General features: G+C 40.7%; 1 protein-coding gene across 5 annotated transcripts; it reads left to right on the top strand.

Annotated features, from left to right (window-relative positions):
- Positions 1-181: 181 nt before the first annotated feature.
- espl1 (extra spindle pole bodies like 1, separase) lies at positions 182-15266 on the top strand. 5 transcript variants are annotated; one of them, XM_023423662.2, is made up of 32 exons: positions 182-1378; positions 1533-1621; positions 1895-2197; positions 2329-3081; positions 3162-3263; positions 3409-3520; positions 3667-3794; positions 4004-4197; positions 4345-4587; positions 5063-5207; positions 5486-5645; positions 5786-5925; positions 6117-6251; positions 6405-6521; positions 6654-6825; positions 6952-7083; positions 7204-7360; positions 8041-8150; positions 8482-9644; positions 9726-10128; positions 10487-10612; positions 11029-11242; positions 11431-11636; positions 11862-11995; positions 12640-12762; positions 12940-13089; positions 13251-13418; positions 13566-13670; positions 13782-13897; positions 13988-14071; positions 14273-14437; positions 14764-15266. In XM_023423662.2, the coding sequence occupies exons 2-32, from the start codon at positions 1541-1543 to the stop codon at positions 14963-14965; spliced, it is 6543 nt and encodes a 2180-aa protein (XP_023279430.1). In that variant the 5' UTR covers positions 182-1378; positions 1533-1540; the 3' UTR covers positions 14966-15266. The 5 variants fall into 5 exon arrangements, with proteins under 5 accessions (XP_023279430.1, XP_023279427.1, XP_023279429.1 ...); XM_023423659.2 differs by having other exon boundaries at positions 183-1378; positions 9726-10140; XM_023423661.2 differs by having other exon boundaries at positions 183-1378; positions 9726-10140; positions 11862-11989.
- Positions 15267-16124: the final 858 nt, after the last annotated feature.

Here is a 16124-nt window from a genome sequence, read left to right on the forward strand (position 1 = left end):
GAGAGTCTTAGTTGGATGGATCTTAGTAGGGCCTGTTGGGAGTAGAGAAAAACAGAAAAAAATAGCTTTGGAGGGGTAAGCAAGAGCATAGCAGAACAAATGAAAGTTCATGTGGTGATATTTTGTCCAGCTGCGTTGTGGCCTGTGAGACTAGAATGGATACTGTAAAATGCCTTTGTGGACATGGAGTTACTGAATATCAAGCACAGAAATAAAACAGTAGCTCTAGACCAGGAATATGGTTACATGAATAGGAATTACAGTGACTATTTGCAGCTTTCTGCTGATGGAAGACAGGATCCACTAACAGAAGCAACAGGGGCAACAGTGGTGATTCCCAGTCACGAGACTGAGGTCAGAAGGAGAACCTTAATTTGAGTGTATATGCTTTTGAATAATTTGCAATTCTGTTAGCATTTGAATGGGTGGAAGATGTGGTAACAAGTAAAATACTCATCTGTAGTGATTCAGTGTCAGCACTGTCAAGCACTAAAACAGGATCAGTCAGAAATCATCACGACCTAACCTATAAACTACTGTTTACTAATTCAAGGTTAGCCAGTCAGGGGAAAAAACATAACATTCAATTGGGTACCAGCAAACTATCCCAGGAAATGAAAAGTTAGGGGAAATGTGGAAATTGATATTAAGCTTTCAAAATCAGAGAGGAAAAGTGTTGGTTGGAGGAAAATACTTAAACAATGGCTGCAGTATTGTGCCAAAGGGTAGGCACTTACATGAAATTCAATAAAAAGTAAGAGCAGTAAGAAATACCGATAGAAAAGTAAGTAATCATGAGTAGACTGAGTCAGTCACAGCAACTGAAATAGTTCACTTTTTTTCATAGGAAAACATCCAACTTGTCATTGTAATCGGTGTTACGTAAAGGAGGGTAAAGTGGAGAATGTTCTAATTTCATGTAGGAAGTATGAAAAGGAAAGAAGGACAAAGATAACAGGACTACAGCAATTACGACAAGTTAAAGATGTGCTTGTGTGTGGGGACACAGTGGAAGGAAAGATACATATATTTAGGTTTTTGAAAGCAACAGGACTAATCACAAGATTGTAATGGATACATAAAACCGGAGGGAGGCGGTAATGTAACATAATGGATGCCAACGGCCCTAAAAACCCAAAGAAGAAGAAGAAGAAGAAGTCCTTTTATTTGCGGGTAAAACCGGATGTGCTTTCGGATTGGTTAGCGAACACCTTTCAAAAACATTGCGCGAGCAGTTTCCATGATAGTTGAAGATTTGAATCTTTCAGTCTTACTTAAGTTAAGTTTGGCAGCAGCCCCACGGCTGCCCTAAAATATGCTAATTCTATGTTTTATCTGCTCTAAATAAAGGCTTTGCTACAAAGGTCTCCCGCTTCAGGTAGGTCGTAGTTACTTTGGCTATGTTAACGTTAGTTGAGCAGTGTCATGTTGTGGCGGACGTTGTCTCTAACGTTAGCTAACGGCTAAGCTAACTCGCGTAGATGAAGCTTAAACTAAAAGCAACTTACCCTTAAGTGATGTGTCCCCTACAGCTGCCAACATGAAATGTTTGAAAGTGGACGAGTACATAAAGCGGATTGCTTCTGTGGAAGCGACGGAGCATTTACTTCAAGAACTAGAGGTCAGCATAACGTTAATCACACATCTATCGTAACATTAATTATTATGAAAGTAATATTACAAGTTACTATTATTTGACTAGTCTAAAATAACTTATTTAAAGCACTGACTTTTAACATAGGATTAACTACCTTTAAATGAGCTTAGATACATATGCTGTGATAGATATTAGACATGATTTGTGTATAAAGTACAAAATGCATTACAGTTAAATATAAAATAAATTTACCATGGTGAAAAGAGAATCTAAATCATTTTGGTTTATATTTTGCAGGATTATGTGAAGGGTCGACCAGGCCTTCAGGGTCGCACGCTGTGTGACAGGGTCATCAGAGCCTGTAACCATCAACTTGGAGTTGGATCTCTTGACTTTGACCATGTCAGTCAGTTGGTAAAGCTAGTGAAGCTTTCCCTTCATGGCTATGATATTTCTGCAGCACTTGTTCCTCAGAGCAGTCCACTGTACATGGAAAAGATTATTTTCCATATTGTCAAGAAGCTAAGCTCCCTGGAAGCCCACATTCTATGCAGCTATGTATCTGGGTTGCTTTACAGCAGGCTTACCACTGCACAACAGGTATGTATTACTTACATACTTACACAAATCTTTTTAAATATGAACTGTGCACAACGAGCAGTATATCCCACATACACACTGCATGATCGCTTCATTACTGTCAGTATTAACAAGATATGTGTGGTTTATAGGCGGACGACTACTATGTTCTTTTGCGGAGCTGCTTCTCAGTGCTCTGGACTGGACTCTCTGCTGCCAAAGACGGGAAAATCCTGAATCCCCGGGATAAATTCCACTGCCAGATGCAAGCTCTGAGCTTTCTCCTCTTGTTGGACACAGAAAGTGCAACTACCTCCTTCTCAAAAGCTCCCATTTACACAGAGGATGCCATTGCTGAATTTGAGAGTAGCTGTGGAGCGGTGACCAATGAGGATGCTTCCTTTCTTCTCCAGGAAGTGCGCTCGCTTTTCAACAGATGCCAGACTGGTGGTCAAGGCTTGGAGGGGGACGAGGCCAGGCAGTGTATTGCAAAAACAAGTGTATATGTGCGTTCTGAAATGCTGCTGATTATAGTGAAGGTGCTTTGTAAAGCTGGGCACTACGATCTGGCCTCCACCTTCCTGAATGAAGCTGAGAGCAAGGTCAGGGACTGCGCTGACTGTCAGTGTACAGCTCTGTTGCTTGGCAAGTGGGTAGTAAAAGTTCATTCAACAATGAAGGCTGGTGAGGAGAGTGCCCAGGCTTTGACAGAGTGTGCCAGAGTCTTGAGGTCTCTCCCGGAGGACCTGGGGGGCAGAGAAGCTCATGCAGTTCTGGAAGGGTGCGCACTCGTGGTGTGGGCTGTTGAGAATGGCCACGACAAGGGGTTAAGTGGTCCTGTACTCCTTGCCTGGTTTTCTTTCCTTGAGGAGCAACAAGAGCTAATTTTAAAAATGCTAAAGAGGGTGAGTTTCGTAACGTACCAGGAAAAATTTGTGTTTGTGTATGTACATGTATACATTGCTGATGTGTGACTTCTTTACAGAATTTGACATGCCAGGCTGAGGGCAGCAGACTGCAACAGGCCCTTTGTTTCAGTATTTACCAAGGCTTTGTATTTGCTTATGAGAGTATGCTCGCATCACAGGTGAGGATAAAATCTGTAACGTCCAATGATAATGATAGTTATGCTAAAACTGAAAATGACATGGATGAGCATACACTTACGTCACGTCAGTTCTTAATGTTCTTGGATTTCGACTTAAGTTCTGATTATGATTTGTCCTTCTTAGTTGGAGAACAGTGATACACTGGACAGAGTGCTGCTGTACTGCCAAGCCACAGCTGGACAGATGATGACTGAACTACGCAAGCTGTTTAGTGAAAGCCTTCTCATCAAAGCAGGTGATTATATTCTACTTTATTAATGTTGACAGGAAACTTTGAATGTTTCTGAACTGCTCCCTTAAATTGTTAGGAACATGTAATATATACACTTAATATGTTATTATATTATTATGATTATTTTGTGTTCACTGTGTGTCTTTTAGTTATTGCTGTGAGCAACTTAGTTTGTGGATTGTACAATCGGCGTCTCTATGACCAGGCGTTCACGCTAGTTGAGATCCTCTGCAGGGATCTATGCAAGAATTGCCCTGTCTCGCTCTCTGTTGATAGGGTAAGCGCTTCTTAAGCATGTTTTCTTTTATTATTCTTCACATGTCACTACATATCATGTCTTTGTCTAGAATGGGCTTGGATAAAAACAAACCTGAAGGGCCATGGGGGAATTTGCTTTACATATATATTTTCATGTTTATAGTTATATGTATTACCTTGACCTTCACCATTTGATTTGAACATGACGTTTATATTATCATTACCTAGTTGAGCCGACCCTTCATGCTGGCTGTTCAGACTTCTCGGCGTGCTGGACAACTGGAGCGAGCACTGGACTGGGTGATTCTGTGGCTGAAAGCTCTGGGGGACAACGTTCCTACACATATGGCTGAACCGGTCTCTCTTTGGGTGAAAACGAAGACTGATGCAGCACGTAACTCTGAGGAGGACATCCGACTCAGGTACAGGCAAAAACTACTTAAGTGACTTACAGTAATAAAGTCTTTAAATAACTCCTGCCTAGATGTTTAATGGCTAGGTCTTCTATTTTCTGCATTGGTGTTGGTGTTTTATTCAAACTTACAAACTTTTGGCTTGTCCTGGAACAGGACATTGCGTGATGGTTTTGGTCCTGATGTCCCTGATGAAGGAGTAATGCTGTGCCTTTTGGAGGAAGAGCTGCGTGCCTATAAGGAGGTGGCAGGGGATACCGCTCAGGAGCGTTACAACACACTCTGCGATCTGTTGGACATCTGCCATGAGGGGAGCTCCCACACTCACCTACGTGCTGTCTACCTCTGTGAAATGGCCCAAGTTGTGTGTTTCCAGGATTTCAGTGAACAGACTGACTGGTAGGAGCTTTCATATGAACATGGTTTGTCAGTCTGAATATCAATCTGGCTTTATGACCAGGGTGAAGGATATGCTACCTGCTGCTTAGTTTTGCCCCAGGTGAACTTTGTGGCATTTGCAAACATGTATGTACTTCCAGACTACTCTGAAAAAGAGTTGGCAAGAGACCAAGTTACTGAAAGAGATAGAAATTTAGCTAAACCATAATTTTATTTGGTACTCATATTATATAATTTATAATGCTCTGGGTCATCTACAATGTGTATAAAACTGCAACTGAAGATATGACTCTTGTGTGAATGGGGTTTCAATGGCACATGTGATGGCAAGGGAAATAGGTCAGATCTGGCACCTGATTAATGTTTTAGGTACAACCTGTTTTTGTGCTGGGGGAAAAAAAGGATTCCTGTGGGGACAACAAACATATCTGCCCACCAACCTGTCTCTATGTTTATTTTCTCTCTAACTGCACAGCTCTGCAGTTGATTTTACCCATGAAGCTTTACGCCTACTGGAAGAAGAACGAGAGACTGCAGAGAATGCTGACAGACTGAAGGATGACAAGGCCCATGCTTTACTTTGGCTGTATATCTGTACTCTTGAGAAGAATCTTCAGGAGGTGAGCACTGCTGGATCTGTCAGGATAGTATGTGCATATATTCATGAATCACTGTTTTTGTTTTGTGTCTTGTCTTTTCCATCTTGTTTGTGTGATTCTTCTACATACGTCCAAAGTCATGTATAGCATAGCCTTTTTTATCAGTCTTTTAAGTAGCTTAACAGTTAGAGTTGAAATCCAAATTAGTTGCTTTGACAGGGTTTGGGGTTAAATCAACTTCAAGATAGAATTATCAAAGTGGTTAATATACTGACACTGAAAATACTGTTTTTGGCCAGACCATTGAAAAGGACAAAAAGCTGCGAGAGTTGCGTGAACAGACACGGTGTGTGGCCAATCCCATAGGAACCAATGATTTTGATTATGAAGACAAGCAGAAGACACAAGACAACATTATGGTCTATGAAGGCCTGCATTTCAACCTGGCTGCAGAGAACAGTAGGAACCCCTTTTTTAATATTATCCATTGTCTTTAACTAGATGCAAGTATCATGATATGTTATATTGGTTGTTCTGCTCCCGGAATCTTCGCCATGTACCATGGGGGGGTAAAATCTGAAATTATTTTTCCTTTTAAGAATTGTGCAAACCTTTGGAAAGAGCCCTGGATGAGTGGTCTGCTCTTCTGCAGAGTCAAGTTCTGCCCTCTGTTAGGAACCCCAAACAGACCTGTAGCTCCATTGCTTTGACTGCAGCTCTCTTCAGACTCATGGGAAAGGTAATAATACAAGATGTGGGCAAAAACATTCTAGATGATCTCTCTTGCTTGTAAATGTAAAGTAAATACAGTCATTTGTAGTTGTACTGCAAGAAGGACGTAGAGCTGTAAGCGGTACTTTATGGTGTATGCTTGGATCAGATTGATTTAACAAGTGTGTATTAATCAAATCTCCTTATTCTCTTATGCAGCCTCTAAAGGCTTTGGAAGCTTACCGGCTTGCTATTGGACTTTCACATCATCTTGCTGACTCCCACAGTTGTGCCAGCTTCCTCTGTCAATCAACCAGCCTCCTTCTTGATATTGGTGCCCCTGATCTGGCTTTGGTAATGCATTTTTTTTTTTTTTTTTTTTTTTTTTTTTTTTTAAATGATTATCCTTGGTACTTGGCAGAATGTATCTATATTCATGGAATTTATTCTGCCTTTTTTTTTTTTTTTTTTTTTATGTGAAATAATTCTCTAACTTACTGTTTTTAGGGCCAGTTAGAGCAAGCAGAAAAAAATCTTACCTCAGATACCACTGGTGAGGGACCTTCTTCCCTCTCTATGCTGGCCATTCTGTTGAAAGCTCAGTACTGCTACAGCACAGGACAGGTGGGTAACATGTCTTCCAGCAGTATTTCTAATATTATCTACATATACTGTTTTTGGTGGAACAGGTGATTAAATAAATAAATAAATAATTTTTTAAATCAAAATTGCTCCTCTCCTCTTTGGCCATTTCAGGTGGACCGCGGAGTGCCCTATCTGTGTGAAGTGCTTAAAGAAGTGAATGAGCAGAGACAGTCAAAAAGCTGGTACCTGCTGCGTGCTCGGGCGCTGCAGACATGCAGCGCCTACCTGAGTTTGGACACAGATGCACTGCCACAAGCTGAGCGCAGCCGTATAACACAGCATGGTTCGGAGAAGCATTTGCTGCATTTAATATAACTAGATGGCTTTTTATTTTTATTTTGCATTGTGAGAATGTAGTGGTCAGGTTTGCTGCAATAACCAACTATGGACCTATGTTTGTGTGCTTCAGGTATAAATAGCCCAGACACTGCCCTGTATGAAAGCCTGAAGCTTCTCTGCAGCCTGCTGGTCACTTTAGTGGGGAAAGGCCTGTACGGGACCAATAGCAGCAGCAGCTCAGATGTGCGCTTCATCGACCAAGGTACATTGTCTCACATATGGATTAACAGTTCATCAGTTATCAGTTCAAAATCTGATAATACTTATGTGTTCTTTTAATGCCCTCAGCTACGCCAAATCCTCTCTTTCCCTTCCCTTGTAGGAGATAACCTGGTGCTGAAATGGCAGCTGCTCTCAGACCTGTTGAACTGCTCTATGAAGATGGTGGCTGTTCGAAGCAGCTGTGGGGCCATCAATGATGCCAGGCTCCAATGCCTAGAAGCCCTTAAACTGGCCATCAAGCTACAAGCACTCAGCCAGTATGTACATGTACATGTTAGAGGGTTAAAATGTAAATAGTCCAGAGTCCAAAGGAAAGTTTATGAACTGGTGCATCAACCCACACTTGCTGTCACAGTGTGTTTCTTCTTTTGTTTTGTGCACTGTTAAACTTACAGTATATAGTACTTAAGCATATTTCTTGAACCTGTAGATTTCATTAAGATCAGATGCACAGTTCACATATACAGTATGTATACAGTGTACCCTTATTGTAGTTACTGATTGAAACAGTTACATGCTGAGTTACAGTTCATTAGCTGTCTGCACTGTTTATTGCATGCCAATACAACAGCCCTCCAGTAAATTCTAATTTTATGAAGTTTTTTTATAAAAATTTATCTTAGACTGTAATGGAAATTCTGATTTCTCAGGCTGTACTCTGTGTTGGTGTTGCTGGACTGCTTTATATTTACAGGAGTTAAAAGACTTAATTTTACAGTGTTGAAATTTACAGGTGTAACTTTTAAAACTGACCTAATAACCAAATTTGTTCTATTCGTACATGCTCATTAATACTTCACTTATAATATACCTAAGATGGCCCAGAACACAGCACAATACAGACATTGATCAACATATTAGGAGAGCTTTTTTGATGGAATTCACTCTTACTGTTACTCTTCATTTATTAATTAATTAATTTATTTATTTATTTAAGATGTGCTGAGCTGCTGGTGATGAAAGCTGAGTTGGAGCTAATGCAAGGAGAGAGAGAAGAAAGTAGACTTGATTTAGACAAAGTCAGAAATCTTCTGGAACTCTGCACAGGTCAGTTACATACACGGCTACCAGTTCAAATAGCACTGGACACTTATTCAATGTATCCTTCAGTGAATTCACTGAAATTGTACAGTGATGAGGTGGTCATGTCACAGTTATTATTACTGTTACTATTTTGTCATCTATGTTAATAATTCCAAGTAAATTGTAGTTTAAAAACTTAAAAAATGATAAACTGAAATTTCTGTTATGTGATTTTTGTCTAATCATGCAGTGGCATTACATCCATATTGCTCACCCCCAATTTGAAATATTAAATATTTATTGATGGTGCCATCTTTCTTGAGCTGCATAAAGGACATCTGTTTCTTTTCCTCAGATTTTTCTGATCAGGTGCAGAAGACAGAGGTGAAAATCAAACCAAGGAAAGGTCGCCCAGTGCAGAAATCTCAGTCTCCCCTACCTACTGTGGAGGATGATCTTAAGGGCATCCTGAGCACTAGGTGGATTGCTACAGAACCAGTAGTTAAGGATCTGACTAGCTCCCCGCCTCTCAAAGCCCAGCCTCGCCGCTGGCTCTCCTCCCTGGCGCATGAATCTAACTGCCAGTGCCCCTGCTGCTCTGAGCCCTGTCTGGGCCGTGCCACTGCTCGCTGGGCTGCTACACAGGCTGAACTGGTTCTCCAGCTGGATCCTAATGAAGCCAAGGCTGGTTTGAAACTTCAGTGGGCAACATTAGCCCGCTGTAAGAGTGTCACTGCCAAACTTGGGGCAAAATTGGCTAAACTCTTCCCTCCCTATGGCCACACCAAAGGCTCCTCTAAACCCTCCCTGATGCAGGACTTGGTGGGCCGTGTGTACCTTTGCATGGCCCTGTCCGGGCTGGAACCAAGGCTTAACAAGGTCTGTGGTATATGGAAAGTACTGGAAGCCGGCTTAGCATTTGTTGATTCCACTCCCTCTCCTGTCTTAAGACCAGTGAGAGCAGGCCTAATGGCAACTAAAGCCATAGTATCATTGATCACCTTGGCTTCCAAACAGGGCTGCAACCCAGAGGACCTCTTCTCAAATGCTTGGACTTGGAACACACCAAAAGAAGATAAAGAACTGAAATCGGAACATAAAATGGTGTCTTCCTCGTCCTTGCTTAAAAAGTCTAAAGATTCTATTAAAAACCCTGATATTCCCAACAAAACAAAGGAGGCAAAAAAGGTGAAGGCTGTCAAGCCCAAGATTGAAGTGACAAGCTCCTCCAGAGGAAAGGGACTGGTTCCTATGACACCAGTAATGGTTAAGTCAAAGCCCTCTGTTAAGGAGCTTGGCACTTTTGACTTCAACACAGTGGTACCTACTTTGGCTTGTACTCCCGTTCAGAAGATGAAAGCTCCTGCTTCAGCGCAGAAAGCTCCTGCTTCAGCGCAGAAAGCACCGAGGACTGCCTCTAAGCTACAGTTTCATGTGTACGAAGAATTGTCACCAGTTCAAGACAAAGCCCAACCTGTGCCTGCCGCCCCCAGACGCACAAAGAAATCACGTTTCAAGGTCGGTATCTAATCAGAGTCGAGGTTTTATTGTTACAAAAAATTTTGGGATTTTACGAAAAACATCTTCCTTTTTTAACAGGTGGAGTTTAGCGATGAGAGTGACTCAGAGGCCAATACCCTAGCAGAGCCCAAAGAAAAAACACGTGTCCCTAAAAAGCAACCAGCCACGAGAAGAGCTGCCCACAATTCTAAAACAGCCCCAGATCCACCAGCAGAGAAAGTCCTACCCAAGAGACAGGCCAAGGGTAAAAGCACTGCAGTGCCTCGGACCACGTCTTCTGAAGATGAAAAGAGTTTGGTCTGTCAGCCTCCAGCAACAAGGCGAGGAAGAACCAGGAGGGAGCTGTCCAGGGCAGAAGCAGAAACTCTGGAAGAGCCAGACAAAATGAGGACCATTGAGGAGGAAATTAATGAAGTTCTGGACATGAGCATTGAGCAGCTTAGGACATCAGACACCGAGACTGAAGACAATCCTGCTTCAAGTAAATATACTGGTGTGTATTTTGTTTACATGGATGACTTTCTCATAATCACCTTGCATTGGCTTAAAACGAAAATGTTTACCATTAATTACACCATAATCTCAAATTTCTTATCAGCTCAGGGATACCGTATTAAAACCTCAAAAATGTATGTTTCAGAATATCAACAACAAGCAAGGAGAGTATTTGTGGATTTTATGCAGCTATTGGGCAGTAAAACTTAATTAAAAACTGTATGTGAGATGTGAAGAATGCCAGGAAATAGCAAGACACGTAATAGCAATAACAGTCATTGCAGTATCCAATCTGGATAGATACTAGAGCTCTAATCTCCTCCTTTATCTCGGTGTTGACATAGATTTTGAGGTCTTGCGGAGGGATATGTGTTGTGACTTGGAAAGAGACGACTTGTCTGAACTGAGGAGTAGAGGTCATCTGAGAGAAGGTCCACAAACCCACCTCTCTCATCCAGACACCAGGCCAGGTGAGCTGCTCTGCAATTATACTCCATCTTTATGGTATAATATGTCATTTCATGGAAGTTTTAAATCACAATCCAATAACATGTACAATACAGTGGTATTACAAAAGTGGAATCATCAGTACATCAGTACCTCGTAATGCATCTGTACCAGAAAAAGGAAATGTGCCATGTAATGCTATGGTACATTAACTGTTCACCAAATTTACGCGTACTGGTGACTATGTAACATAATGTATCAAATTTGAATGCGTCAACCCATCCTTTCCTGCCTTTACATGTAGCAGGTTTGTAGAGTTAAAGTATTTGTTGTTGTAGCTGTTACCAAGAGATGTACAGTTGATCACCAGCTCCTTATCCAGTTTCATCAATATTATTATTATTATTATTTATTCATTTATTTATTTTATTTTTTTCAGATAATCTTTCTCTGGAGGATGTTCAGTTGTTGCTGCGTTCAGCCTGGCTGGCCCTTCAGCACTTCCCTTCTCCCACCATTTACCCAACCCTCTCTACTCTTCTGGCTTTGGCACTCGGACAGCACGACCCCATAACTACAGCCATGCTACATGCCCAGTCCTTGGGCATCACAAGCCGTCATCGCACAATCAGGCATTTAGCCAGTTGTCTCAAGTAAGCACATATGTAATATGTATAGTGCCAATTTGGTTTACGAGAAGATATCTCAACAACTCAATCCAAAGACATTTTTGGCAACACGTCCATCATTCAACATTGGCCAACATTGCCTTTTATTTACATGATCACAAATTGTGTTTAAAATTACTGAACACTTGCATTGCTTTGTATCATTCGAATAGAAAGCTGAGAAAGTCGTCAAATGAGTTGACAGACAAGATGGATGCTCTGAGTCTAAACGAGCTCAGTCCGACCAAATCCAAGAATTCTACCGAACAGAGGTTGGCTCAGTTGGAGAACATCTTTTCCTTCCCTACTGCTGACTCCTCATCTTTCCCTCAGAACCACTGCCAAGAGTTTATCCAGCAACTTCAACTCCTTCCCCAAGGTAAAGTAATAAAAACTGTTTTTATCTCAGTAGCTAAGTGGGTACATTTTTGTGATTTAGATTTTGTCAAAATGTGCTTTGCATAACAGTGATGCATTATGAGAGGCTCATATGTCATTCATGTTCTCCATAACTTGAATCAGATTCCTTGATGCTTTCATGCTTGATAAATTAAACAAAAGGAGAGTGTGAATTTTCATTATATCCTTTCTCTCTGTTTTGCAGGGGTAACGGTGTGTGTGATGTCTGTGCTTGGAGTAAAACCCGGGGAAATGGGCGGCAGCATTATACTGACACGTCTTGAGAAAGGATCTGACCCTGTCACCGTTCATATCCCCACATCTAAGCAGCAGGTGATGGTAATAACATATAATTTTAAGATGGGTGATTTTCAAACTCCAAACAAGTATTATCTAAACAAAGTTCAGCTTGCCATGCTGACAGTTTCCCATCTCTTATCAGCAGTAACACGTAGTCTAGCTAAAGTAGAAAAAATCCTTATTAAAGCTGTAGATGAATCTAAGTGAAATGAAAATCTATTAAGTGAATTAAATGAAAGATTTTTGTAATCTGATAAATTCTATTTGAAAAGGTGGCTTCAGTTCATTGACTATTCCAGTGACTCCGGGTTGTGTGAGGTACCTATACATAGTGTATTGGAGAAACAGATAAGAGCACTGCCACAGAAGCTTAGCAATGTACTGATGTGGACGGGGTCAGCTGAAAAAAATGTGTTTTAGCCATTTGCCAATATCAGTTGAATTGTGCACTTTATTTTGGATATTTTCACCACTTTATCTTGCCGTCAAACAGCCCTTTCTTTTGGAACTACATTTTCTCAACAGTTGAACTACCATATTCCTACACACAAGGACACTTCCGTTTATCTCTTTCTGACTCAAACAGCTGATCTGTAGCGTAATACATTGTGTACCAGGTACCGCACAGAACCTCACATCAAATAACCCTAACTATAATTTATTTCTCTCTTTGTGTTGTGCAGCACCCCATTAGTTGGCTCGTGCAGGAGATGGACAGTATTCAGGTGGAACAGAAGGTTGTGAGCTGTGTGTCTGAGAAAGCGAAGTGGTGGGAAGGCCGCCGGGCACTTGACTCTCGAGTTGAGGTTAGTTATGAGCAAGGGCACTGCTCTGGAGGGGCTTTCACAATGCCTGTATTACTCTTACTTTCACTCAGTTATACATTTCCACTCAGACATGTAGAGCAAGCAATCTGAAGTAATGCTTTTTAGTTATGTTTTGACTAAAAAATGCTAAAAGTCACCTTCACATCTTTCTTCCAGCAACTGTTGAAAGACATGGAGGAATTGCTTGGATGCTGGAAGAGCTTCCTTCTTCCCTTTTCATCAGATCCGGAGCTCTCCAATCAGGCCCAGCGCCTTTGCAAGGCCTTGTCTGCGAGAGGAGTGACGTGTAGTGAGGAGATGTTGAAGGTGTGTGTTTTTGTTTTTGTTTTTTTTTTTTTATTTATTTATTTTATTTTTTATGGATCCTGGAGCATTGGCATCCAACCTTCTACTCTATCTTGATCTCAAAAGCAAGTGGGGCAGGAACAGCAAAACAACAACCACTTAACTTCTAACTTTGATTTCAGGCTGTGCTGTCTGCATTTCCTGTACTCTCCCAAGAAGACATCCAAAGATTTTCTCTTGGAGTTTCTCCACAGTGGGACATGGAGTGTGACCAGCTTCTCCATACAGCTGTGTCCCGGCTTTCAGAGAGAGACGAACCACACGGTCACGTGGTTCTCATTCTGGACAAGGTTGGTTTCATTATCTCCATCAAATACTGAACTCTCTGTAGTCTGACTTGTAGATAAAGATTTTTTGAGAGTCAAGATGTCCATTTGGCCATTGTGGGGTGGAATAATAATGCAGTCATATCTCCATCTGTCCTGTTTCCTTTATAGTACCTTCAGAAGTTGCCATGGGAGAGTGTCTCCATCTTAAAGTCTCATTCAGTCAGTCGGATGCCTTCTCTGCACTCACTAATTGGACTGAGCATTCAGAAAGAGGTAAGATTAAACCCCATTACTACAAGGCACAGTGGTGCAGGTGTAATTTACTTACTGATGTTAAAATTCAGTTGTGGCTATAGGTCTCATTACTTAAATCCTTCCCTTTAGACTGATTCTCACTCCATCCTGAAGCAAGGTGTGGATACAAAGAAGGTGTTTTATGTGCTGGACCCTGATGCCAATTTAGGAAACTCTCAGGACCGATTTAAGGAATGGTTTAGCAGGTAACACCAATTCTCAGTTAAACTAAAAGATTAGATTTGTATGTCACTGGTATTTCTTTCTCATTAACTACATTACTATTCTCCTTAAAGTAAACTGGATTGGGAAGGTGTATGTGGTGTTGCTCCTGACTCAGGTCAGCTGGAAGAAGCTGTGGCAACCAAGGATCTGTACATGTGAGTTAGTGATGATATTAAGTATCCTGAATGGGAGGGGAAATGATGTCAACAGTCTATAAGAATTCAGATGTTGAACAACATTAATTAAGTTAATTCAGTTCATATAAAACAAACTTCTCAAAAAACATAAATTAAGTCTCTTGATTTGTTAACCTGTTTGATCTTTGTTCACGGGCCTCTTTCCCCGGGATCTTTTAGTTACGTGGGTCATGGTGCAGGCGCCCGGTTCCTAGACAGTCAGGCGGTTCTGAAACGGCAGATGAAAGCAGCCTCTCTTCTCTTCGGCTGCAGTAGTGCTGCTCTGGCAGTGCGCGGGGATCAGGAAGGACAAGGCATCATCCTCAGCTACCTCATCGCAGGCTGGTGAGATATCCGTCTTTATGTGCAGTTGAATAAGAATCAGTTAATGCTGTCCTACTAATACATATCTCTAAAAATTAAATTAAATAGTTAGTTAATAGTTGATAAGTTTGTTTTTTCTCACGGATCTACAAACCTGAATTAAGTCACTTTCAGTTCACATCAATTATCAACTTAACAGCAACTGATCATTGTACGGCAGATATATCAAGTGCTCAGAACATAAGTGTTCCCAGCTAATACCATACAAATCTATCTTTTTGACCACATAATAAACATTAATTTAACTTTGTGTGTGTGTATTGACTATGTCCTTTTTCCCTCCTTAGCCCCTTTGTTTTGGGAAATCTGTGGGATGTGACAGATCGGGATATTGACCGTTTCACTAAAGCCTTGTTGGAGTCCTGGTTATCTGCTGGGCCTGGAGCTCCCCTCCTGGATTATATGGGACCATCACGTCAGGCTACACACCTGAAACACCTCATAGGAGCTGCACCTGTGGTCTATGGTTTACCTGTCCACCTGCAGTAGGTGGGCTGCTAAGCTAAAACTCTGCTAAAAGTAGGATGTAAACAATATGTGCAGTATTTAAACATTATTATTTCAGTACACACGCTGGAGGATGTGACTTTAACTTGATGACCAGTCAAAGTTTTAGCAAGATTAATGTACTGCATTTTATTAATTTAAACCAATGCTTCAATTTTTTTAAACCAATGTTACTATAGTGTGAATGATTTTAAATATCTTCCTAATTTTTATTAAGTGTTTTAATGCACTTTTAATGTGTTGATTGAACAAAGTTTTTTAAATAAATGTTTTCTGACATACAGTTGATGTCTGTGTTGTAAAATTTTTGAAATTACTTTTTAATTAGTCACATTTATGCAGTGTTTCCTTGTGACATTGTGTTCTCATTTCATCTAAAAACCATAGCTATAATTCTTGATGAATATCAACATTTAAAGAAATTTCTAACTTTTTCTTTTTTTCCTGTATAGAGTTGTTTAGAGCTGTATAGAGTTGTTGTAGGCCCTAGAGGACAAATACTGAGGAATATCAGTCCTTCTAATATCACTATTACAAGATCATTTAATGTTTTAACATTTAATTAAAGTACAAAATAAATGCCACTCCCACATGTAATTCATCAATGATTATAATGGAACTAAATTTGAAATGGACTCCATGTTACTTAAACTTGAAAATGCATACTGACCTTTTGAATTTGTGTAACCCGATTTTGGCTGGCATCAAGTAATGTCAGCTTTTTTAGCTTTTGTCAGTTGGACAGTTAAGGGTTTGTATTTTCAAGTTGAAGTAACAATTTTAAAATGAATATGCACTTATGACAGACATATTTAGGAGTATACTGAAAACGTTTCATTTCAGATTCACTGTTAGTGGTAATGAATATTTTGAGCCCTGCTCCCATAGAATATGACCTTTTATGCATGAATTGTGCAAAACTTTAAGGCACTTTGGATGTTGAGATTTTTATCCATCACACAACACTATCAGGGAGGCGCCTGATTGGTCCTAAATTCATTCTGCAGCAGGACAACGAGCCAAACACTCAGCCACAGTCTGACCTTGCAGGGTCTGTGCTCCATACAGAGCCCTGATCTAAGCAACATGGACTCAGTCTGGGATTACATGAAGAGACAGAAGTCACTGAGGCAGCATGAGT

This window comes from Seriola lalandi, unplaced genomic scaffold (assembly GCF_002814215.2).
Source record: "Seriola lalandi dorsalis isolate HSWRI2012SDOR001 ecotype SW California unplaced genomic scaffold, Sedor1 jcf7180002054692, whole genome shotgun sequence".
Classification (NCBI taxonomy): domain Eukaryota; kingdom Metazoa; phylum Chordata; class Actinopteri; order Carangiformes; family Carangidae; genus Seriola; species Seriola lalandi.

What these genes read in the sequence shown, in the direction of transcription:
- espl1 (XM_023423660.2), top strand. Translation starts at nt 1,541, where the DNA reads ATGAAATGTTTGAAAGTGGACGAGTACATAAAGCGGATTGCTTCTGTG. An exon ending in ACTGCTACAGCACAGGACAG is followed by an intron (nt 6,522 to 6,653) that starts GTGGGTAACATG and finishes TGGCCATTTCAG; the next exon opens with GTGGACCGCGGAGTGCCCTA. An exon ending in CAAAGAAATCACGTTTCAAG is followed by an intron (nt 9,645 to 9,725) that starts GTCGGTATCTAA and finishes CTTTTTTAACAG; the next exon opens with GTGGAGTTTAGCGATGAGAG.